This window comes from Rhododendron vialii, chromosome 4a (genome assembly GCF_030253575.1).
Source record: "Rhododendron vialii isolate Sample 1 chromosome 4a, ASM3025357v1".
NCBI lineage: Eukaryota > Viridiplantae > Streptophyta > Magnoliopsida > Ericales > Ericaceae > Rhododendron > Rhododendron vialii.
In genome coordinates this window covers 41751217-41776758 of record NC_080560.1, presented here as the reverse complement: position 1 = coordinate 41776758, position 25542 = coordinate 41751217, and the positions used below count along the sequence as shown (strand labels likewise).

Here is a 25542-nt window from a genome sequence, read left to right as displayed (position 1 = left end):
TTTTCTTTGAAAACTGATACGAATAACGAAAATGGACAACCAAAATGAGATAATGAGAGTATTTGAATCTCAATACAACAATGTTATTCACACAACTATTTAAACACAACTTGTGTGTGGAGCTCACATATATGTGATAGATTGTGTTTGAATTGTTATGTGAGTATTATTTTTGATCTCAATAGTTGGTTCCAATGTTACGGACCTTTTTATGTTTCTCTTCATATACCGTACTATCCCTCTTTTACTAGCGTTCAACCCGTTCTATGCACGTCACAATGAGAGTGCACGTTAATGTACCCTACCCTGTATGCATATGCATAGCGAAAAACTTTTCTATGGAGGCTCGTTCGCATGTCCAAAAGTGTTTTACATAATTCGAATTAAAAATCAATTTTGACCAATAACAAATATTTTTGACCGATAAAATTTAAAAAACATATCTCCAATCATGAGCCGTCGAGATGGACGGATAAAATTGTGCGAAACCGCAAATACTCTTCCGTAAATAAATTTCTCTCGTATGCATAAAACTACAACCACCTCATCATTAAAAAGCACAAACTTTAATATTTAAAAAGTCAATTACACAAATATTTCACATACGCTGTCTTTTTTGTATTTATTTTTGTCGTTTGTTCAAAAAATTATAAGTTTCGATCATAATGTTTTACATTTTCGATTCCTCTCGTAAGACAAATTAGCAAGTTGCAAAAGTTTGACGCAAAAGTGCAAAACTAACAAGTGCGGAAAAAATTTGAATAAAAAAAAAAATCTAACTTTACTTTTCAATCCAAAACCGCCCTAAAAATCTTAGCAGAACGGATCCTTACAGTCATCCGCTGAAATTTCTAGAGACAGATCATTACATTTCTGCCAACCATCTCAAATATGATGAACACAAAGCCGAGCAAAAACAAAAACAAAAACAAAAAATGAACAGAATTGAGAAATAGTTTGACATTAAAACTAGTTCATAAATTAGTTCCATCCGGTCATTCACCTCATTAAAAGATATGATTCCGTCCTTACATTGAGACTTCAAAAAGGGGAGGGAATTAAAGAAAGGAAATTAGTATATGTCCTCCTGTAATTCAACCACGATCATCTAATCAAGATCTAATCAAGTCATGGCCTCAACTTTTCTGTGAATGCCTGTGATTGAGTAACTTAGCAACATGCTCCTGCTTTGCTCCTGTTCTATGGTCGTAATACTCCACAAGAGCAGCTCCGGCTAACGCCGCAAGTGTCAGCGCTTGAGCGTGTAACATGTTCTTTTTTTCCCGAGCCAAAAAAGATGTTAAATTCATGATATATTACTAAAAAAAAAACACAGAATATTCAAGTGTTTGATCCTAGCCCGCCTTTAGCTGTTTGCAAACGATAGAAGAGTCCTGAAAAATATACTCCACCAAAAAAAAGCAATCTTGGTATCATCTAGGTTCTAATCTTGTATCTAGAAACTCTACGTTGTTTCAACACCGGCGTTGCCAAACAAGTACTTCAACTTTGATCCCACTAGTATCCCCAAGCAACTTACCAAACAAGAACACGGAAGGATTGTCGCAATATAACATCTAATATCTCACGATCTCTAGTAAACGTGCATAACCAATGGGTGAATATATATATATGTTTATGTCAACCACTGATAAACGACAATTTCGTATGATGTCTCACAATTCTGTGTTGATACAATCAACACAGAATCTAGGGTAGCACATCTCGCCCTTTCATTGTGAATTCAACCAAGTCGTGACTGTCATTAAATCCCCGTCCACGGATCAGTAATTCTAAAAAAAGGAAAAGATGAAATTAATACGATCAAGATATAATTAAATACAAAAGCTAAAAGTGTACGTGCACTATGAGTTACTTACGTAAAGTCGCTCGCATTCATCCTAATATTTGTAGCAACGACATAGAAAAACTTGGGAACAAAATCGGGGAAAGCCTCTGAGAGCAAGCGCATGGCATAATCCTCACGGGAACGAAATGTCAACTATCAAGAAATAGAAAAACAAATTAGTGAGAGATTAAAAAACAATTAAAGAAAGTATTTGACCCAAAATAATTAAACAAGTAATTTATTTATACCTTCTCTTGAAGATGTACTAATGGGTGTCTGTGGAAAACTAAGATAGTGTGTGGGTTGTTACAATAACGAGATCGCATGTGATTATATACATCTTCCAACCCTTTGAATCTCGGGTCCGTCATGTCATCCCCTCATGTCCACAAGCGAGCATAGAGCTTCAAATTTCTATGTTGGTGCCAAGGTAGTCATATAACTTGAAGACGAATTTTATTTTGTTTTCATTTTTGAATGTTAAGCAATTCGCATATATGAAATATGCAATGTCCCTACATATAGAAAAAAAATTAAAATAATAAGTATATAACAAAAAAACAGAAAAAAGGAATAGAGAATTATAATCGAGTACTCTCTTACCTTAAATCCTTTTCGATTGAGTTTTGTGTTTGATTGCACAGGGTCAATGTTTTCAAATCGGAATACATATCTTTTATCGTTTTTTTTTCCAAATGTATACATTATATCGGGATACGTATCGTGTATCTTAAGATATGTGAGTTTTTATTGTTTAGTTGGACAAAAATTTTGGAAGAGTAGAACACGAAAAACAAGAGTGGGGAATGAGACTATTTGTGTTACACTGGAACTCAAACTTCTTTTTTTGGCTTGGTTGAAAATAGCTAGACTCATCCCTATTTATACTACTCCATAGAAGGCTTTGGTACAAAGATATTTTCATACAAGACAAACTTTGAGGTAATTCTAGAATTACACATGTGACTATAATTCTCACAAAACAACTATAGATATTTCGCAAGAATATTTTAGAGCTTTTACAGATAGATATTTTAGTGTTCCTAAAGACTAGATATTTATATCTTCTTCAATAATATCTTCCATCTTTGGATTTGTCTATTGGACTTGTTTGGACTTAATTTTCTTGTGCCAAAATACTAAATTTAGTTTATGCTTCAAAAACATTAGTCATAATTAATATAAAAATACAATTAAAAAGTTGATACACCTAATAATACCAACAAACTATGTTTACTTTAAAAAAAAAGTTACGTATCTCGATACGATGTATACAATTGAAAAAATGATACAAGATACGTATCCCGATTTGAAAACATTGACCCTGTGCTATCAAGCACAAAACTCAATCGGAAAGGATTTAAGGTAAGAGAGTACTCGATTATAATTCTCTTTTTTTTTTTTTTTGTTATATACTTATTATTTTAATTTTTTTTCTATATGTAGGAACATTGCATATTCCATATATGCGAATTGCTTAACATTCGAAAATGACGTCTTCAAGTTATATGACTACCTTGGCTCCAACATCAAGAAACCTGAAGCACTCTTGGCATTCAATGCTCCCCTCGGACAGGATAGCATAGATTTTTGTTGGACCCGAGGTTCAAAGGGTTGGAAGATGTATACAACCACGATCCCGTTGTTGTAATAAACCACACACTATCTTAGTTTTCCACGGAAACTCGTTAGTACATCTTCAAGAGAAGGTATAAATAAATTACTTGTTTAATTATTTTGGGTCAAATACTTTCTTTAATTGTCTTTTAATCTCTCACTAATTTGTTTTTCTATCTCTTCATAGTTGACATTTCGTTCCCGTGAGGATTATGTCATGCGCTTGCTCTCAGAGGATTTCCCCAATTTTGTTCCCAAGTTTTTCTATCTCGTTGCTACAAATATTAGGATGAATGCGAGCGACTTTACGTAAGTAGCTCATAGTGCACGTACACTTTTAGTTTTTGTATTTTAATTCTATATTGATCGTATTAATTTTATCTTTTCCTTTTTTTAGAATTACTGATTTGTGGACGGGATTTAACGACGGTCACGACTTGATTGAATTCATAAGGAAAGGGCGAGATGCGCTACCCTAGATTCTGTCTTGATCGTATCAAGTATGGATCGAAGAGGAAAAAGAAAGAGGATGGAGCTAGAAAATGGAGAGGATGTAGGTCTTAAAATGGGAGTTGGAGGACTGATCTACGAACTATTTTTCCTTTATGTAATTGAGTTCAAAATTTGTCATACATACTAAGTTTTAGTGGCCAGGAAGTAACCAAACTAAGATGGTTCATAGTTTGCAAGTGAAAAGAATTTCTACCTTATACACTAGGTATGAAGAGTTTATTGGTTTTCAATATGCCACATAGTAAGTAATTTGGCCATGAATTACTCAGTTGTTTACTACTACTTTGATTGGCACTCCAATGGGTGGCAAACGCAATAGACCAATGAAGAAAGTCAATTTATTTAATAAAATTAATTAATTAATTATTTTTACCTTTATTAATGACATTATGAGTCATAACATAGCAAGTCAATTTATTTAATAATTTATTTTTGTTTTTCGTGCCTCGTGTCGTGCCCGTGCAACTTCCATGCTGTGCCCGTGCAACTTCCGTGCTGTGCCCAACTAAGACCGTGTATGTCGTGCCCTGCCAGGCCAACTTTCGTGTCGTGCTCGCCCACTTCCGTGCACGTGCCTGTCCATGTGCCCACTTCGACCATGCTGTATCGTGTCGTGCCAAGACCACAATCGTGTCTGTGCCGTGCCATGCCACATTTAAACGTGTCGTACCTGTGCCGTGCTGTGCCGGCTCGGCCCACTTGACACCCCTATACATGAGCTTGTTGATATCGCCGTTGAAATCAGATGGATATGTGGAGAGGTCTTCAGAGGGAAAGAACTGACTTGGGTTGACGTAGATTGAGACAACAGTGGGTGTGGGTGTGGGTGTGGATGTGGGTGTGGGAGTGGGATTCTTTGATGAGTGAGAGGTGGCCCTCATGGAGGTAACCTATGGTGGGGACCATGCCTATGGTCTTGCCTTGGGCACTCATCATCCTTGACCACTGCCTCATCAACAGCTCTTTTTCAACTTCCATCTCAGACAACTCTTTTCGTAAATGCTAGGTACACAGAATAAATTACTGGAATTGAATTAATAGCAAACAGCAGATAAGGCTCAATAAGGAAAGTGGAAAGAAAAAAAAAATCATAGGATATAATGAAAGGTAATCATAAGGTTTAGCATTTACCACACCTCCATAGATTAACAGATAGGAAATGAAAAGATCACACCTAATGCTAACTTGGTATTGAATCCCATTGTTGCTATGATGCATATGAGGCAGATATATTATCCATCTAGGGGTTAAAAAAACAGATACGTTGAATTCATGATCCTGTAATTGGAGCAGCTACAAGTCGACAACCAACCACGTCAGATGAAAGGGAAGACGGGCGCGGGGGGAGGGAAGGGTTCGCAAGCAGTCATGCAAATTAAATGAACAGATTGAGTTCAGCTATGTCACAAAGCACATTCCTTTTCTACTGGTAGTATCGAACACTCCTAGCCTGTCTTCACTTCTTCTTCTTCTTTCTCAAAGACAGTTTTTATCAACTCATCCAACTTTCGCACGATTCATGGGGTTCATTAAACTAAAGAATAAAATAAACCAAAATTCTGCAGATCATGAAATAGATAAAATTAAAATCGTAAGCGGCAGTAAGTATCTAAAACTTCTTATACACTTGATACTACTAGGTAGTCGGTGACCTCTAATAGTGGTTGCTAGCATCAGAATCAAATATAAAGTTTGCGAGGCAGCTGAATAGCTGAACCACACTGTTTCATGCTAAATCTAGTTGGAGTGCAATTTTCAAAATATAGTTGATATGGAATTCTTTCCATAATGGCTGACGTTGAGGAATTCCTGGAAGACAACAAAAAAAATGAAACAATGCGACTTATGTCAATTTGTCACATCAACTACAATATAGCAATGGATGGTTGTCTAAGCTGCTCATTGAGCGCAACTGCAAAACCTCCCAATGACTTTCAATCTCCTAGACCCAAATGCTAAGAAAAACGAAAGAAAAAAGAACTCGTAGTGGTGTCTGGCTGAGAACACTGTGGAAAGAGACCATAATCACCAGTGCCCAGTAAGCGCACTTCAAGTTCAAACATAAGCTATGCTACATAGCAGGAGGTATCTGCATCTTAGAAAAATGCACGTGGACGCCAAACAACATCAAGATACATATCTAACGGACCAAATAAAATGAAACCTATGCCAAGAGTCCCAAAGAAGTTCGAAATTCAATACAAAATCTCATCCATCTCAAATAGTATGAGATTGACCTAAGAAAGATTAATGTCAATCTGTCAAACAAAATGAATATGGATATCTAGGCAATAACCAATTGAAGATTAGTTCTATGAAAATATATTCTTCTTTTTATTTGCCGAGGTAGATGGCTGACTGAGCCAAATTAAGAAGGGAAAAAAGAAGAAGATGAATGGTCAATCTTGCATCTTTTTGAAGAGTAAGCGTATAACCATTAATGTAAGTGAGAAAAGTAAAATAGCATAAACCAAGCTACTTTCCCGCATCTCAATTCTTTGACAAGAATAAACACAGACGTGAACAGATGAACTAGAAGCAGAAACAATGGCACTGCATTTCCCAAAAAGACCACCATCAAGTCTGTTGTACAATTTGCAAGCACCAATCAGTTCCAAAGAGAAGTTTCATTTATCTTCCCAGATAAATAGTGTTTTCCAAGTGCCTTAGGGCATTTCATGTATGATATAGGAGTTGCAGGCATAGTTCGTGGTAAATTCAAATTCATAAGTACACTTTCTAGGTGTATTCACCATCCCAACTAAATGTGCCAGACATAAGCCCCACACCCTCATCTGAAAGTAGTGTCTACGACACGGGTGCTTTATACAATTAGGAGGATCCATGTAACATAGTTGATACCCAATGCATAACAGTTACATTGTATTTACTCTCCGCAGTTACATGTTTCATGCACTCACACGCCATGTGGATTACTCACGAATCTCAACTAGGTTATATAGTTTGGTTTAAAGCGTTCTTTTTTAGAAGAAATTCAAGGAATAGATTTTTAAGGAAACAAAAAGTAGTCCAAATAAATTTGGTGTCGGTACTTAGTTAAATACCAAAATTTGGCCCTGCAAACCATATTGAGACTTCCAGACTAAAAAAAAAGGACCATATTGAGACTTCACAAATAAAGAGCTTACGCACCGCTTTGTTTGCACAGTCGAACCAACAATTAAATCAGTTTGAGCTTCTCCATTCCGTGGATACTTGGAATTTTTGGGACCTGCAGTAAAAAAGCCAAATCCACAACAACATTAAGAAACTTTACAACTTTTGGCACATTAGGTGAAAACAAAACACCCATATTGACATCATCCGGTCAACGAAAGGGTTTATTGCTATCTCAACTCATTACGCAGAGGGGATAAAGAACACATGAAAGAATAACTAATAAGCAGAACAAATGATATGATAATGTCCTTCTCTTACCCCTCATCAAGTTCTTCATAAAGGACCAAATAAAAGCACCAGAAAACTTAAGAAAATACGTTGGCAGATAGTTCGGCCAGTTATCTAAACTGAACAGGTGGCTCATTACTTAAAAAGCTGCATACTTGTCAGTTCTACCTACACATTTTTGGAACCAGCACAAGGAAATTTGGCCCTGTTTGATAAGTGTTTTGGAGCATAGGATAGGATTAGCAATTGTTTCACCGGATTAATAATACCACCTGGGACCAGGAATTGTTAATCCTGTCCGTAGGGGTGAGAGTAAAAAATACTTGAATGCCCATGATAGTTTCAGTAAATACCCACAATACCCTTCCTCATCTACCCTTTTGTACACCCAAAAGCCCTAACCTTGAGTATACCGCCCTGTATGAGATCTGGAGGTGCAGCTTGCAGAGGGACAAGGAAGAAGGAGACCGACAAAGTTTTGTGGACGTTTAGAATAAAATTTTGTGGATGAAGTCCAAACTGAAAGCAATCTCTTACATTCTTAAGAACCAAAATCTCGATCAAAAACCAGTGCTCACAAAAGCTCGTACAGTAATACACACAAAAGCACATAAATACAATGAAAAATCGCACATATAAATACAATGAAAGCTACACAAAAATCGAAATTGGCTCACCGGTTAGGATGGAGTGAGAATCCAGAAGGTCCAGAATCCAAACTGAAAGCAACCATTTCCATTCTAAGAACCTAAATCCGTAGCAAAAACCAGTGCTCGCTGTTCCCTAACAGCTCGTACAGTAATACACGCAAAGTAGTTTGACAATCGCCTCAATTTGAACATGCAATGGAGCAAGAATTAAATCTCTCTCTCTCTCTCTCTCTCTCTCTCTCTATGGAGCAAGAATTAAATATCTCTCTCTCTCGGGGACGTCCCTTCGGCTTTGTTTGGAAAATGTGGGAAGAAAATGGCAAAATAGAGTTCTGTAAATAGAGTAGTACTAGTAAATTTCCTCCGCCCTTCCCTTTCCTTCTGCAAATTCCTAAACAGAGCCTAAAATGGGTTTGATACTGTGCATCCAAATCTATTTTCATAAATACAAATTCACTTTGATCATCTCCGATTACATACTGTTAAGAAATCGATTCAAATGATCATTGAAATTGGAAATCTTCGTTAGAAGCTCTAAAACCTGAACGATTTTGATCACGGATACCAGTCGAAACAAGATCACAATTCGAAGAATTCACGTTACAGATCCAATACTGCAAGCTTCCAACGTCGTTTCAAGGCGAGGTGTTGATAAAATCACTGGGACGACGCCGTTTCTTGTGATACGGGTTTGATACGGTGTGACCAAATCTATTTTCACAAAAAAAAATCCACACTTCTCATCTCCGATTGTATATCAATGAATATTCGATTCAAATGATATTTATAAATTTTTATAATCTGAAAAAGATCTTCAACATGAACAACTTCGATCAAAGAGATAAATCGGAATGCGCTCACAATTTGACGAATTCTTGTTTTCAAAGGACTTCGCAGAATGAAGATGAGAAGTACCAGCGAGCACGGACGACGTCGTTTTTGATAGACCTCAAACGTTCAAGTTGCGAACTTTAAACGGAACCACGTCGACGCCGTTTAGACAGAGCTCGCGTCTGTTATATGCGAATTACTCACCGAACACCACCAGTCGTCGTCCCCATTTCCCCCAAGTTTTCTCCTCTCTCTCTCTCTCTCTGGGTGTGTATACATATTCTTCATTCACAAATGGGCGCCAATCCTCTCCTAGCTCATTCTGGCCTCATATTTTTTGGCATGCAAAAGCTCAATTTTTGACCGGATTCAAATGAGTTATCGATTTCATCACTTCATGTTACCTAATGTAATTCAGGTCTATCTTCTTTTTCCGGTACTTGGATTTTTATTTCTCTTTGCAATTCTTGTTATTGCCACCGAAAGTATAATTTTTTTCCTTTCTCTAGATGTACCATGGAATATCTCTGAGTGCTTGGATTGTCCATACAGGTGAATTTGGAAGTCTTATTGCCTTGTATTGATTAGCTGCTAGATCTTTGGCTGTGGTTGGTTCTCTCACAACAGAGCTCGATAGTAATTATGAGCATAGTTGTTAAACCTATGATCCTACAATTTGTATCGTCTCCTTCAAAAACTATAATTTGTAACTACGATCCTACAATTTGTAACTCTGGATCCATGGAACTTCAAGGGTATCCAACTTATACATACTATCTCATCGATAATTCTGTAGAAACTTTATAATCAACCCCAAGCTATAATGTGGAGAGGTCTCAACATTAATAAGTCACCAACCACTCCATTCCCAAGGAATGCGATATTGTATTTCTTAACATCCCTCACGTGCAGCCGCGCTTGAGATCGGTCATGTGTAGCCTCTTTTTGGATTTATTATTGTGCAACATTTTTGCTGGGTTTATCATCATGGGATTTGGATGGTAAATGTGTGAAATGTGGGATGGAATGGGCCCGCTGATACCATGTACAAACTTTATATCCAACCCAAAAGCGTAATTGAAATTGGATATAAAGTTTCCTGCAAATTCAAACAAGTTTGATTTTATTAATTGGTTTTGTTTCCATATGGAGTCTTCGTCATTTGTGGAAATACACCTTTGTAGAAATATAGAAACCTGTGTTCATTTTGAGATGATTGGTATTGTATTAGGGGAGTGAAATTGGTGTTGTGCTCACGGATATTTGATATTACGTATAGAAGAACGAGGACTGTTCAAATTTAGGGTGCAGTTGAATTTCTTATAGTTTAATGGGAGCTTGCACTGTCTTCTTGTATTCATAAAGGAATAAAATCTCGTATGAAGTACAACTACATGTACAGGAACTGATTTCCCAAAATTGGGCTTGGTATGTTACTCTTTGTGTTCCATAGAGTTTTTGGCTGATTTGTCCAATTTCTGTAAACGAATTGGACGAATACCCACTTTTTGAAACGTTTTGTAAAAATAGTCCATCGCACATTTCCAAAATGCGCGATGTCATGGATTTTGTTGTCACGCAAGCTTTGTAAAACGACATCGCGCATTTTGGAAATGCGCGATGGACTATAGCACATTTTGGAAATGGACTATTTTTACAAAATGTGTTTCAGAAAGTGGGTATTCGTCCAATTCGTTTACAGAAATTGGACAAATTGACCAAAAACTCATGTTCCATATCTATGTACTTTTGCTGCTTATTTGATGATTGACCACTAAATAAAAACTTGTATAGTACTTCAAATAGACTTCAGTGGCACCTTGGGGTTCAGAGAGACTGCTGCTAGAGGGGGATCCAACCCTGTCAGAGGCACGACAAATGAGGAATTGAGGTGAGACAATCACCAGTTAAACAAGCTACAGAAAACTAACTTGAGCCATGATTTGAATGAACAAACCTTGATTAGTCCCCTCTCAGTACCACATAAAACGACGTCATTGCCTGTTAGCACGCTTGTTATTTTGCTACCAGCTGATAATCTTCCAACTTTCTGCTGTGTTCCTCTTAACCATATCTGGTCGCAGAACAACAATCTTATTGCTATGTTTATGAGTCCATCCAATGGTTTAACGAAGTTCTACGATAGACAGCACATAGCTTTGTCTTCTCCAATCTCAACAAGTACTTAATAAATGGAAAATATATTAGTTACCTGAAGGACACTTCTTGATGAACTGCAGTTTAAGTATATGAAGTCTTCAACTACTTCCATTGCCAGCACATTTGTTCCTCTGTCAGGCAGTAGGGACATTTGGGGCTTGCTCTGCCTTCTCCATTCCTGCATTATTCTACAAGTCATTTATTCAGAACTTGAGATAGATAAACAATTTGTGTTCCTTACCTTGATATTTGAACCATCAACAACTGCACTTGCACTATATAGCCAATCTTTATACACAGATATTGAATTGACGGGTCTGCTTTGTATCATCCAAATCTTTGATGGTGGTTTGATCTCTCGTTCCCGATTGTTTTCTATAGCCAATTCCTGCGTTGTGTTATGTCATTAATTGTTACTTACAATGTTAGTTGGTGCATGACTTTTGTACTATAGAATTTCCTACCAACCTGAATGCTAGAATCCATGCAACCTACATAAACCTTCCCCTGAATCACCCTTACACACTTTACAGGTTTGGATTTGTAAAGGTCTCTAGCTTTTCTTGATGAATCAATGACCTGAACAACAGAGATTCTTTGTTAAAGTAAATGTTCTTTTGACATTGATTTGAAGGATAAATAGAACTCTTGTTGTCAGCTACGATATATACGACGGCCATACACAGTAATCGTTTGACTCCTTTCTATGTATTTTGTACAAGTTCTGGTTGATAGAACTTTACCTTCAACTCATGGCTTTGTGTAACTGTGAAAATCAGTTGGCCAGAAGTATCTAAACTCTGAATTGATTCCTTCATTCCTATTACTTCAATGCACTCCAGTTTTCTTCGGACCATTTGCCAAATCTGTAGTAATGACAGGTAGAGAAGTTTCAGATATAGTTCTTCTTTCCTTTCTGATTGCCATTTTCAGATATGGTACTGTTTTCAGCCAGCCAGCCACAACTGAAAGATGGAAAAAAGTGACCAAGGACATTAAATTACCCTTATTGTTTTGTCTGCAGATCCACTCAGCATGCAATCCCCTGGTTCGAAAAGAGAAAAACATGTTACTGCCTTTTTGTGCTCCTTCATGTCCAGGACAAGTGTAGCTGTTTGTCCCTTTATGTCCCATACCTATTTAATGAACACAAACACAACCACAATCAAATAATTTCTTTTTATTCTGAACGGGAAGCAGCTGAGGACTCCACATTCAGGTTACATGCTAAGTTAGCCCTCCCAATGAAATGCTAATTCTTGTTCTTTTATTTTAATTTTTTTTGGTTTGCTCCTCATTCTGAGGAAAAAATATACCAAGTTACTGTACAATGACCTGAAATAACGTCTTTTAAGTATCTTGGCATTGCTACCTTAATTGAACCATCTGCATATCCACTGCAAAGTTGTCCCTTGTAGTAGATGAGAGCAGTTACAGCTCCACTGTAGTTTTGAGTTGCCTCCAGAACTTGTGTGTGAACACAAGAAATTCGCTGCTCTTACGATTTTAATGTAGGCATGCAAGACAGTCAATGGAATTTGTCAGTTGTTTCAAATTTCAATCAACAGAAAACAAAACCCAAAATGGAAAGCAATATTTTGATATCATCGCTGCTATTGTGAACTTACGGGGCAGGTGTTACACAACTACATTAATGAGGAAAGCATTCTAGATAATAATAACCACCTATACAGGGGATTGATGTGCTTGGTTTATGTTGAGTTGTCCTGTCTGATCTATGTTTGTTTTTTTTATGTATCATATTTCACCTATATGCCAGGTTCTTAGTCAAATAAAATGATTTCGAATATTAATAAAGCACAATGATATAGTGACTCATTACTCATTAGTACACATCATTCTCATGGCATTTGAATTCTGGAAGGAAGTCACTGGCAGAATCTGTTATAGAAGGGCCACTTTGAAGTATTCTGCCAGTGTGAAATGGAGGGGAGAGGATCAATGCCATTGTCACCATGTATTTTTTCTAGTTATTTCATCCGTCTAGAATTTCATTTGAGACCAGGAGTAGAATTTGGGTTCTTGAATGCAAACATTTGTGCACTTGGCATTAGACAATTGTGAAAGTAGTAGTATATAAGGGTGTTGCTCGAAGTGCACGTAACTCTTTGAGCTAATGCTGAAAGTTGTAGCATTCAAGCAGACTTACCCATTTATTAGGCAGGAAAAAATTAGCAACCCTGAGTAGTTCCTCTGCCATCCAAGTTATGTTCGAAAGCCTTCTAAGTGACTCCTTTACACCTTCTGAGAAATGAATTAGTTTCTGCATTCCTGTTCAGCAGAAATCCATGTAAATTCTGCTATAAAATATGAAGAAAAAAAATTGGCTTGAGATCTGCAAAATTTTTAGGAAGAAACCACCCTGGGGTCAGGAGAGGGAAATTTATTAGACTGTTGGATTAGTTGTAGTAAAAATTCAAAGCTCATCAGCTGGTTATAAACCTTTGCTGACCTAGATTAGATCCTCTTGTGGATGTTATGTTGATACTAAAGTTTGATCCTGCAGAATGATTACTATGTGCCTAACTAGATCCTGATGAATAACTTTTGCATTTACTGTCTTGTTTTTGTTCTTTTGTATTCAGCTTTATAGCAATCCGTGGAACTTATTTTTGCAAAATCTTATTGAGTGCAGTTATTACCTTTACCAGAAGCATAATTATAGATGCATAGACAAGCTAAAAGTCTTTCTTCAAGCTCCAATCCAGGATGCAAAAATTGCTCAACCGCAGTTAGTAAGATTTCACATGCAGTATGTCTCAAGTTATCTTGCGTTCTTGCAATTCCGCATCCAACCCATGCAATGATTGTAAGGCATTCTCGAGAAACCTTCTTTATCTCGCTGTTTAATCCTGTCTTCAAAGCATGAAATACAGGCTCTCCTGTTTTAGTAACACTTCTAGCAATCTTTTCGCACCATGTATCTGTAGCGGAGTCCTGCAACCCCATATGGATTTACAATTATGTCTACATATGAAACCTTAACGGCCTGTTTGGATTGGGGAATTGTGAAAAATAAACATGATGTTTGTCTCTCCTCCCAAATCACTTGTTTGGATAGCTTGATGTCATAGCGAAAACGAGAGGAATCTTTTCCCTTAACCTGCATTTTAAGTCTCTCCAAGATTGGAGAGATCTGTAGAAAATGACAAGGAGTTTGTTTTTGCCACTTTTGTCCCTACTCTTTACCACAACTGGTTTCAGTTTTTACCTGTCTTACTCATATTTTTGTCTCCAACTTTCCCAAACAGGAGGAGAGGTTAAGAAAATCTTTTCTCTAAAATCCTCTCCTAAACCATCTAACTATCTAAGCAAGAAGGAAATCAGTTTTCCTTCTTTTTTGTCTATTTTCTTCTCTTTCCTCTACTCTATATCCTTTCTTTTTCTTTTCTCTTCTAGTTTATCAAGCCGGGACGTTGGGGCTGTGTTTGGATCATGGATTGTTGGGGGCACGTATGGAGGGAAAGGAAAAGGTGCCGGAAAGATAACAAGATAACGGACTGGAGAGTCAGGATTTATTTTTTTGGTTTTCCTATCATTTCCTTTCCTTCGTCAAATCCCATTACGATCCAAACACAGTTGAACTCTAGAAAATAGGTTTAACTGTTTAAACTATGCTAAACTGTTTTTTTTTTTTTTTTTTTTATCACCACTCACCTGTAGTGTTGGATCCAACCAGTTGAAGTTTCTTATCATATTCCTGTGATGCTGAGTGGCCAAACCTGTCTTTTTTAGCAACCATGCTACTGTATATGGTTCCCCTGTCCAGGCATATGTTCCACCAAGGTTTGATAGAAGAAATGTTGACAATTGCTGTGTAGCAGAATTCTCTACAGAGGTCAATGGCTCGGCGAGGGCCTCCACAGCTTCTTCTGTATATGTACTCTTACCTGGTGAGTCTTCCTGAGAAAAAAAATTCAATTGCAATCAAGCTTTTGATGTCTATCAACTTAAACATATTCATAGTGTGCCTAGTGTCTTTCTCATGCTTTAACCCTTATAGCCCTTTTCTTCTACAATTTACACCCATCAATTGAGGATAAAAATTAACTGGTTGATATATTCGGAGTTTTCCCAAACTGTATTATGAGATGGAATGGAGTTCCTATTAAGTAGGGAAAGCTAGGGCAATTGAGGCCTAAAGTTTGAAAAATACAATATTTGAAGATTTTCTTGGAAAGAGCACTTTCTTAAGTAACTTTCATCATGACCTCTTATGAAATAGGAAACATACAATGTGTATGATGACGAAATTGACTGTAGGAAAAAGATAACATCATGACTTGCACACTTGTTAGTTTACCAGGATGTCTAGATGAAGCAACAAATTTGCGGCCAGAAGTTTGTACTCGCGTTCTGATTGTTGAATAAGGAGCGCCAATATATGCATGTTGTTGACGCTTCCTTCTTTTTGTATCTGCCGCAATACGTTGGTGGCTGATGACCTAAAAAACAACACAATCAACCTTGTGATGCCTAAAACAAGTTTCTTAAGTATTGGAAGTTTTTGTTTTGTACATTGTGATAATTATCTTAACCATTTATTGTCATTTCTTGATAGCTATGTGTCTTTACCTTGGCATGCAAAGGATTTCGTTGAAAAATTCGAGGGCAATGAACTTGGCTCGCTCCTGGTTACTTCTTAGGAGAGAGAGAAATGGTCCCACAGGAGCAGATTTTGAAATATATTTTCTGCATTGCCCATCAAACCGCATGCATTTCACAAGAATGGTGGCTAAAGAAGTGAAGTCTTCCATATTATTATTTCTTGGAGCATTCAGTAGCCCAGAAAGGACTCGTGGTGAATTAATTGCAGCCAAATGCATGTTATTGGTTCCATAGTCAAATGAAGTTACTAAAACTTCAATAATCATCAATGACGCCGCAGGAGGTGTTGGCAGAAGTGATGCTAAGCCTCCCTTGTACCTCTTTGAAGTGGACACAACCTCCACAAGTGTCGGAAGAAGTTCCAAAGTCTTTATTGCTGCTGGAGGTGGATTGATTAGATAAATTAGAACTGCTGCCTCGTGCACATTTCTTTTTAGAGCACTTGCTAAATTGCACAAAGGTAAACCATTCTTGTTGATGTCTTGTATAACTCCCTTATTAACTGAAGCAAGAGTTGAAAGTATGGCAACTGATGCCCTGATAACTCGTACTTCTTTGGAAGTTGAAATAGCTGTTAGCAGTTGATCCAGAATTATGTCTTTCACCAGAGTGTACTTTACTCCTCTTTTATTGCTCAGCATTTCGTACGTTCTTACAATTTCCACTGTGTGATCTTCATCGAATCTTCCTAAGCCTTCCGAGAAGCATAGCTTTGAAATTGCTTTCTCAAGTATTCCCAGAAATTCAATTTCAGAACCATTTTGAGGATGCGAACAAACTCTAGTTGGCTTTCTTGGGAAATATTGATTCTGTTTACTCCTTTTAATACTCCTTTTACTACTCCTTTTCTGATCCATCTGGGTGAAGTGGTAAGTCTTCAGAGATGTAGATTTGAGATTATCGAAAGTTTGGAGATCATGTTGGTGTAAACTCCTTTGATCTGGCCGCCCTTCTTCCTCGTGGCTTTTTGATGGAGTAAAGCTATCTATTTCTCGTAGTTCCAAGATGGATAACTCAAAAGCACTGAATGATCTGTAACATCTTTCTGTATAGGAATTTGTGATGTATTCCTCATGTGCCAGGTTTCCAGGAGCACGAGGCAGTGATATTGCAAACTCTGGACCCAATTTGGAGCAAGGTGCCACCTGCTTCCTGTATGTGCCAATGCAATCACATTTAGTATATATTGATGCAGTGGGTTGACATAAATATGATTGTAGAACGGTTAGGAGCACTGCACAAACTGATTAGAAATTCGTGGCCGAGGAATATCTGCTTTTATTACTTTTTTCTTCGAGGTTCCAGTGTCACCTGTGTACACCTGATTCAGGAAATCAGGGAGAATCATAGAATACTTGGCTCTGAGAGAGTAAATGATTAAAAAAATACCTGATAAAATGATATTTTGTCTGAAATTACCTCAAAATCATCGTCATCTGATGAACTGCTACTGTATGAATTCTCGGAAATAGGGGTATCTGACTGAGATTCTGTCAGCAAATCTTGAAGACATTTACTTGAGGTTCTTGCCTCTGGTTCGCTGTAAACTTGTTCCGAATCTGTATGAGCTTCTGTAGGGTCTTCAAGCTCCACAATATCAGATACCTTGGACTTCTTTGACGTTATAGGAGTTATGTATCCTTGAGGATCAAGTGGATGGACCTTTTCAAAATGAATCGAATTGAATGGATTTATTTTCTGTTTCAGGCAAGTTGTGATAATATCATACATGAATTGTTTTATCGTGTTAGGATTATGCAAGCCAAAGACATACTAATCCCAATTGAACCGGATTCAGTTTGGAAATTGTAAGTTCAATGGTATGTGGCCGAGTGTGCTTTTCTATGCTGGCATATCTTAAGTGCTTTAGTTTATAATATTGAAGCAGTTCTTATCTTTCTACATCCTGAAACTTGTTGATTATGGAGGATACGATCATAACACTATTTGCAATTTTTACTGCAGTGTATAAAAGAAATGTTAGTGGAACGAGAAAGTGAGTCAAGGCTTACATTGCGGTAACTTAGCAATCTCTTTTCATATTCTTGTACATTTGAAGATTCTGTGCCAGTGGCCTTTCTGTTCCTGTCCAGAAGCATTGGGCAAAAGATGAGAACTCACAACTGAAGCGGTAAGTTTGAATTCATGAGATAAATAAACGTCAATTTGTAACTTGCTGAGGTATTCATCATTCGAGCCACAGACCAAAAACATTTTGGAAATGTTAAGGGACTTATTTACCTTCATTTTCTTCTGTGACTAGTTTTTGTTGTGCCTAGAAGCTCACACACGCATGCACGCAAACACAAACACAAACACAGATTTTTATGTGGTTTCGGTTCTACAAAAGGATTTCGCTTACTGGAGCCGAAAACAGGAAAACCAATCAAATATTTGCCTCTCTCATATTTTTCTGCTACAATTCGCATCTCTTGGAAGATTACAAATAGATAAACAGTGGAGAATCCAGAAAAGATCACTTTCTATCCAGTGGAGATGGTTTTGTCAACAATGGTGGCTTGTGCGCATCTTCAAATTGAATTTGAGCCTACCCCATATACAAAACCATCTCTGCAACTTTTCCATGCAGAAAATCTACTGGTTTCATACATTTGCTCACTCTCTGATTCTACTTTCTATAGACGGCACCCTTGATCATGATTAATTTGTGCTGGATGAGCAAGTAATCGTTGTTGCAGACCTTAGAGCAATATTACTTTTACTGCTTTACTAGTTGACTCTTAGCTAGTGAACAGTGTCCATGGCTTCTTAAATTGTTTGGAATGGATATTCTGCATAGCATGTTACTACCCGAATTTGGTAAGATCAATTCAGATTGGTTGTGGCATATTTTAGTAGTCCTGTGCTTCAGTAAAATCTGCTGAGTTTCCCTATGGGGCTAAACGCATAGGGTAACTTGGCCTTAATTCCTTCCAAAACATGCTCCTCCATAGTTATAAAATTCTTAATTCTAAGTTGCAGTCTGTTGGGCTGAATATAATCTTAACTGAAAAATAGAAAGCAGGTACCAAAGGAGAGCTTACTCAAAAAATTGCGAGTCATCATTGGCTAAAGCAATATCTCCGCATCCAGAATTTCTCTTTGGTAACTCTCCATATGACATCACCTGATAATATGTCAACCAGGCCTTGTATCTCCTCGCCATGTCTGCGGTTTTCTCACCCATCTCACCCTCATCAAAATCCACCAACACTTCAGATTTCAAACTCCTTCCTGCCATTTCCCGCCTTTCAGAAGCCATGCACGAAACAAAAAGACTCTCGCATAGCTTTGGCACAAACTGTGTCCAAACAACTCTCGGGGAGACCAAAACAGCTTGGAGAAGATGTAAGGCGACCTGCCACTCATCTCCTTGGAGTTTCCTGACCAGACACAGGTAAAAATAGGAGGAGGAAACCAGGTACCGGTTTGGAATTCCCGCGGTGACTCCGTTTTCATCGAGCAACGCTGGGACTTGAAGCATTTGCTCTGAATTCTTCAGCCTCAATGATTTTTCCTCCCCGCATTTCGACTGAACAGCCGCCTCAATACTCTCTATTCCCCAGTACAGATTTGACAGTGTAGATTGCTCTGAGAATTCAAAGAATTCCGTCTTTTGGATATTCAGCTTTGAAGTGCATTTCAATTTCGCAGATTTCCTGGTTTGGGAGTCTCTGAGGAACTCATTGATGTGTTGGTTGACTGAAGCAACAATTACCCGTATCGATTCGATATTTGGTCTATCTTTGTCATGAGAAGAAACCAGAAAAGAAGAGGAAGAAGAGGTGGAAGCCATTGAATTGTGGGGAATGTTGAGCTCATGAAGATGTTGTAGCAGAAGATAAGAAAGGGGAGGAGGGTGACATCACAATATTGCAGCATTTTTGGAGGCTAGGGCCATTGGCTCGTGACTGAAATTGGGCAGCTTCCAAATTTGTTTTGGTCCCTCTCTATTGCTCTCTTGATGCTACAGACAAGAATTTGAAAGGTTTTTTTACTTGTTTCCCTCAGAGAAGGGGAGCCTGTGCTGAGAAAACAAACAAACACAGATTTATTGACTTTCAGCAACGGAGGTAAACCACTATACTGTCCTTCACACTTTATTTGTCTTATGGTTTTCAATTTGAGATGTCTCCAAATGCATGTCTGCTTTGAAAATCGAGACATAAAACTCATTGGTTTCCTGAGTTCGTCCCTTGGAAATCATTGTGAATGCTTTCAGAAACGGAGCTAAAGATACAATGGTACAAATCAGTATCTGAAAATGTGTAGTAGTTGCATGTCATCTTAAAAAGAACTCTCGAAACCTTCACACTTTATTTGTCTTATGGTTTTCAATTTGAGATGTCTTGAAATGCATGTCCGCTTTGGAAATCGAGACATAAAACTCATTAGTTTCCTGAGTTCATTCCTTGGAAATCATTGTGAATACTTTCATAAACGGAGCTAAAGATACAATGTTACAAATCAGTATCTGAAAATGTGAAATTGTTGCATGTCGTCTTAAAGATACAATGTTACAAATCAGTATCTGAAAATGTGTAATAGTTGCATGTCGTCTTAAAAGGAACTCTCGAAAGAGACTTATATTGCGGGATATAGGGAGTATTATTTTCTCTTTTTCAATACACTTTTATCCATCTTAACATATTTCAATATATTTTTTAAATCTTAACGATAGGCTTGTGGGCTGTTTTAAACCTTTTGTTTTATTGATAAGTTACTGTTGACCTGACCTGTAGTCTCACTATGCGCTTTAACTCCTGTGCTTGGTTATCATCATGATTTTGGTATGTACACTACTGTTCTCGATTTTCCATAGGCTGTGTAGGACCAGAAATTTGTGGAAAACCAAACACAGCCTAAGACAGAATTGGAAAGTTAAAGCATATGCATCCATTTTGAGTCTCTGACACTGTTTGTTCTACTTGCTCTTCTAGAGATTCGAGCACATGAGATCCAGGTATGTATGCTATGCAATCTTCTCTTCTTAGTCCATAATCTTCTTTTTTTAACTTAGGTGTCCGGGCCCGCTCACGCTCACTTCAACCAATTTTGGAGGCCCAATCTCACCGCTCACTTGCTGAGAGTCCAATTAAAGCTGGATCAAAGCTTCGTATTGACTGGCCCTAAAGGACTCAGCAATACCTGGAAAGTTTCAAACCTGAGACCTTAGGAGGCTTTGGCGTATCAGCTATATTTCGATTCATCCTTTTTTTTCAAGGGTTTCATAATTGGACGTTGAACCCATTTCATATGATGGGAGTCCTACATTTTATTTACATAATTTATTCGAAATTATCCGATAAAATAAAAAGACCTACTCTACAAGTCTATATATTCTTTGATTTCGTTCCCCCGTAAGATCAATATCACAATCAATGAGGTCTGCAAGTTTCACATCTAAGTAATACATAGTCCTGAGTCACAGGTCTTGAAAACCGGGCCAACCCCATGTTAGTCCATAATCATTCACCACTATACTCTTCATTGAGTGAATTACCAGTTAAAATTTCCAAGCTAGAGCTGAGATTCTCTTATAGTAAACCCTAGAGTATCAATCTTGTGGACCCATGTCATGTGTATTGCAATGCTTGTAGCTGGATGGGCCTTTTGATTGTGTTTCTTGTTTTGTTTGATGGAGGCCAAATTGAGCTAGTTCTCGTGAGGCTGTCATGAAAAGGACCTAACCCTAAAACTCTGTTTTTTGTTGATGAGTCCCTCTTAAACCCCGTTACCAATTATCCTTTCTTTTTTTTCCACCACCAGAAATTCAAGATTCAACATAAACCCTTTGTGCGGATCAAAAAAAAACATAAACCCTTTGTTGCCTTGCTCTCTCTTTTCCTTCCTTTTACCTCTGCGAATTCAAGATCCAAACATCAAATTAAGAGTGTCTTCTTCTTCACTTAGCGCGAGCATCCCCAATCGGGTTGTTATAATCTATAAACAAATAAGAAATCATAATGGGCGCATTGTGAATCCGCCTACACAAATGGAAGCGAGTTGATGCATGTACCAATTAGTTGTATTTACATGGTGACATTTAATGCCCACGGAGTAGTTTATTATTGGTTTCCTACACCATATTAGCACGGTGATACGGTACGGAATCTTCCCGCCTTCGAACCGATATCTATCGACCGTCTTGGGATCCATGGGTGCCCAAAGGGGACCTTGTGTGCAAGTAGGATTTTCGAACTCATGACCTTCGCGTTGTGAGGTGTATCCTGAGTCTGATCTCACCAAATGAATTACACGTCGGATTATCTTCGGATTGTGTTTGGATCTTAAAAATCTTTATGAGAACAACTGAACAAGTTAAAAATAAAAGACACAGAAGAGGAATGAAGGAGAAACCAAAGCCTATACTGTTTCATTTCTTGATCATCAAATACCCCAACACTTCTAGATTGGTCAATGTGTGCATGAATTTGATTCTATATCGTCAAATGCCTTAACACTGTTCTAGATTGGTGTTGGTACAGTAAGAGAAATTTTTCGGTGCCGGGTGGATATATCCCACGTGGCACCAGCTCGGCACACTCGGACCGTCCAATACACTTTTTGGACGGCTCGGATTGAAACTCTCTCTCTCCTCTCACCCCAATACTTTCTCTCTCTTTTTTCTCTCTCCAAGTCCGAGCCGTTCAAAAATACGATGGACGGCTCGGATGCGCTAAGCGAGTACCACGTGGTACCCGCCCAGCACTGAAAAAAAAATCGTACAGATGGGATGGATTCTAGTTTTTGTCTGCCACTGGCACAAGATTTTAAGCCCAATTGACCCTTCATTTTATGGGACCTCAGAGAATCACGAGTGAAAGTTTGAAACTTATAATCTGATGAGTGAGACAATATCTAGGCATAAAAGCTAGGAAAACAATTTGCAGGTTATGTACGTTCACGAGCGTGCCTGAAGGCCTAAAGTCCCCACTCTCTGAAATGCATTGCCATCGTACTATTGAGTTTGGCGTAACTTTTCAGGGGCTTTTTGGCACACGATCTTCTTGGTTGTTTTCCCTTAATCTTCACATGATTCATGTCGAATTTTACATCAAATTTTTCGTCTTGACGAGAGGAATTAGAAAGGTATTCAAGCATAGACCAAAGTTGATGAAAGTTCCATATAAGACGGCGAAATTCGACTTGTTTTTCTTCTTTTATGAATTTTTTTCAACTTTGATCTATATTAGTATATACTTTTTTAATTTCCCAGACAAAGGGGTCAATGTCAAATGGTTGCAAAGGTCTTTCTGGGATCACAGATTTGTATGCTCATATGTTTGTCCTGGAATCTTATTTTCTGTTAAGTCAATTATTGTACTCTATATTTGTATTCTTTACGAAGGAAAGTTCTCGCAAGATACAATTTATTTCCACACTGATGTTAAAGATTTGTACCTTCCAAAATCCCAAGTACCGAAGAAAAAAAAAGAGGTTTGTACTTTCTACAATTTTATCAGTTTTCAAATTTCTGGACTATATGTGGCACAAGAAATTTGGATATTTTCATTCATCTGTGTGGGACTCTCAGAAAGATGAAAATAATCTCATTATTAACTGGAGATTAAATTCTGTCCAGATGAGCCAGACGGAGGGGGTTTTTCGTTTTCCGCCAGCACCCCCCTATGGGCCCCTTTCGTGCTTTTTTTTGGGTAATCCAAACCATGCATTTTGTAGGGCCTGTAAAATAATATATCTATGCAAAAAAATCAGCTTGTTTGGACATTGATAGGTATGTCAAAAGTTGATTTCTAGATAAAAAAAATGGACGGCCTGGATCTATCAACTGTTTTTTAAGTTAAATTGTCCACAATCGTTCATTTTTTCGTCTAAAAACTTAACTTTTGACATACCTGTCGATGTTCGGACAAGCTAATTTTTTGAATGGATACAGTATTATACAGGTCCTACAAGATGCACGGTTTGGATTACTCAAAAAAAGAGCAAAAGGGCCCCACGGGGTGGTGGAAAACCCCTCTTTTCCGACTCATCCGGACAGAATTTACACTCAACAGGACTAGTGTTTTTACGAGAGATCTCTAACCAACCGTTCTGCAAGAGCTCTTTTCTTAATATCAGGCGTGTTGGTGCTAGATCGAAATGATATTTGCTCCAGCAATTTCTTTGGACGTGTTGAAAGTTTGGTCAAAATGTTTGAAATTTATTATTCATCTCAAAGAAGGAAAATCAGATAAATTAAAATATAGATTGAAGCTGGATAAGGACATTGGGACTCGGATATTTTTTTTTGAATCATTTTGTTATAATGTTCTTAGTTAATTTCGTAATTTAGATCGTATATATATTTTTTAAATTTATATTCTCAAGACGGACGATTAATCTATAAAATTTTATGCGAATCTAATCATAATGTAAAAAAGACAAAAGAAAAAAGAAACGACTAACGGGCTCTTAATTCCCAAGCTTCAAAATTGTGATCCCAGTCCATGTTCTTTGGGCCAAGTTCATTTGGTCTAGGCCCATTAGACAGATAAGACCCTTGAATCGGGCTCAGAAGGGAAGCCCATTTCACTCATCTCTCTCTCTCTCTCTCTCTCTCTCTCTCTCTCTCTCTCTCTCTCTCTCTCTCTCTCTCTCTCTCTCTCTCTCTCTCTCTCTCTCTCTCTCTCTCTCTCTCTCTCTCGATTTTGGATTGGAATGGAATCGATATATACTAGAATGGACTTGGAATGGAATGTCTCGGTTATTAGTCGAGGTGCGCCCAAACTGGCCCGAACATCCGGTTATCAACCAAAAAAAAGAACATGCTATAATTATATATCCCCATCCACTTCATGCATGCTCATGAATAATTTGAAACATGTTAGGTTGATCCTCTACGTAAGAAAGTGTTTTGAAATGTTACATATTTGACTAAAGTTCACACAGCTGATGTAACCAACGTGATAAACAAAACATGGGTTCAGTTTCAAGCTTTCTCTATCTAAGCAGAAATCCTTGTTATTCAACTCAATCGCCAATCACCCATGTCAAATTTGCTCCGCAAAACTTCAAATTTCCATGCTGTGTGCATCTCTCAATCCCGGAAATGTCGCTCTTTCGAATCAGTTCGTGCCCTTTGTTGTCCTTCTCCTATTAGGCACTTCTCATGGTTTTCAAAACGGTAGGCAGGGTTCTCGCCCTTCAGCGCACTTGAACTTCTACCGCGGAAGGCAGAGAGTCATGTGGTGCGATCGGGATCCGTCTGTGTGCTTGGACCGCGAGAAGAACCCGTGGGGAGGTACGACTTGTTGCTTTCGAAAATTCTGCAAGGACACAATGAGCGATTCGAGTCATTGTGGTGCTTGCGGGCGCGCTTGTGGTTACGGGCGGGCGTGTTGCGATGGAAATTGTGTGGATGTTCAAAATGATCGTTACCACTGTGGTTCTTGTTTTGAGGAGTGTCCTGGAGAAACAAAATGCTCCTTTGCAATGTGTGATTATGGTGGCTGATTGGATTTACATATTGAATTTTTACAATTTGGACAGACTTGTGTTTTTTTATTGTTTCATTATTGCCCCTCTGTGTTGGTCTCTCTTCTTTGTGGTAACGCATGGTGTTCCGGGTCAGCTAACGCGCACCTCAAGTTGTGTTTCTTTCTTATAAATGATTAGATTTATTGATTTTCTTGCTATGATAACTGTGTGAGGATCAAACTCATGATACAAACAGATCAGGCCATGTTCGGAATCTGTTTGACTTTGTGGATATTTTTTTATCAGTTGTCTTCTCTTATTGTGTTTCAATAACTTCAATTTAATACATATCTAAGGTTCTTATTTTCTTTCAATTTATAGACTAATATTGAGAAGTCATGCGAAGGTCATTGACTCTCTGTTTCCTCACTACAATGTATGTCACACGGATTCGCGATATCG

General features: G+C 37.9%; 1 protein-coding gene and 2 long non-coding RNA genes across 5 annotated transcripts; 1 reads left to right on the top strand and 2 right to left on the bottom strand.

Annotated features, from left to right (window-relative positions):
• Nucleotides 1-947: 947 nt before the first annotated feature.
• On the bottom strand, nucleotides 948-8344 carry LOC131324520 (uncharacterized). Its single transcript, XR_009199374.1, has 3 exons — nucleotides 8065-8344; nucleotides 7133-7211; nucleotides 948-1274 (listed from the first exon to the last, which is right to left on the bottom strand). It is a non-coding gene; the product is annotated as an uncharacterized LOC131324520 (long non-coding RNA).
• A 1771-nt stretch (nucleotides 8345-10115) lies between these two features.
• LOC131324517 (putative E3 ubiquitin-protein ligase LIN) lies at nucleotides 10116-19453 on the bottom strand. 3 transcript variants are annotated; one of them, XM_058356499.1, is made up of 18 exons: nucleotides 18702-19453; nucleotides 17670-17742; nucleotides 17077-17355; nucleotides 16902-16978; nucleotides 15625-16809; nucleotides 15353-15494; nucleotides 14707-14952; nucleotides 13692-13986; nucleotides 13199-13320; nucleotides 12401-12520; nucleotides 12033-12164; nucleotides 11772-11894; nucleotides 11497-11607; nucleotides 11270-11416; nucleotides 11081-11206; nucleotides 10826-10942; nucleotides 10588-10728; nucleotides 10116-10304 (listed from the first exon to the last, which is right to left on the bottom strand). In XM_058356499.1, exons 1-17 carry the CDS (start codon nucleotides 19451-19453, stop codon nucleotides 10711-10713), a joined length of 4065 nt encoding a protein of 1354 aa, XP_058212482.1. In that variant the 3' UTR covers nucleotides 10116-10304; nucleotides 10588-10710. The 3 variants fall into 3 exon arrangements, with proteins under 3 accessions (XP_058212482.1, XP_058212483.1, XP_058212484.1); XM_058356500.1 differs by having other exon boundaries at nucleotides 17077-17319; XM_058356501.1 differs by lacking the exons at nucleotides 10116-10304; nucleotides 10588-10728; nucleotides 10826-10942; ... (1 more) ...; nucleotides 11270-11416; nucleotides 11497-11607 and having other exon boundaries at nucleotides 12033-12073.
• On the top strand, nucleotides 10620-20974 carry LOC131324518 (uncharacterized). The gene is made up of 8 exons (XR_009199373.1): nucleotides 10620-10759; nucleotides 12053-12247; nucleotides 13685-14942; nucleotides 15611-16117; nucleotides 16740-16811; nucleotides 17623-17788; nucleotides 18683-19730; nucleotides 20678-20974. It is a non-coding gene; the product is annotated as an uncharacterized LOC131324518 (long non-coding RNA).
• The last annotated feature ends 4568 nt before the right edge of the window (nucleotides 20975-25542 follow it).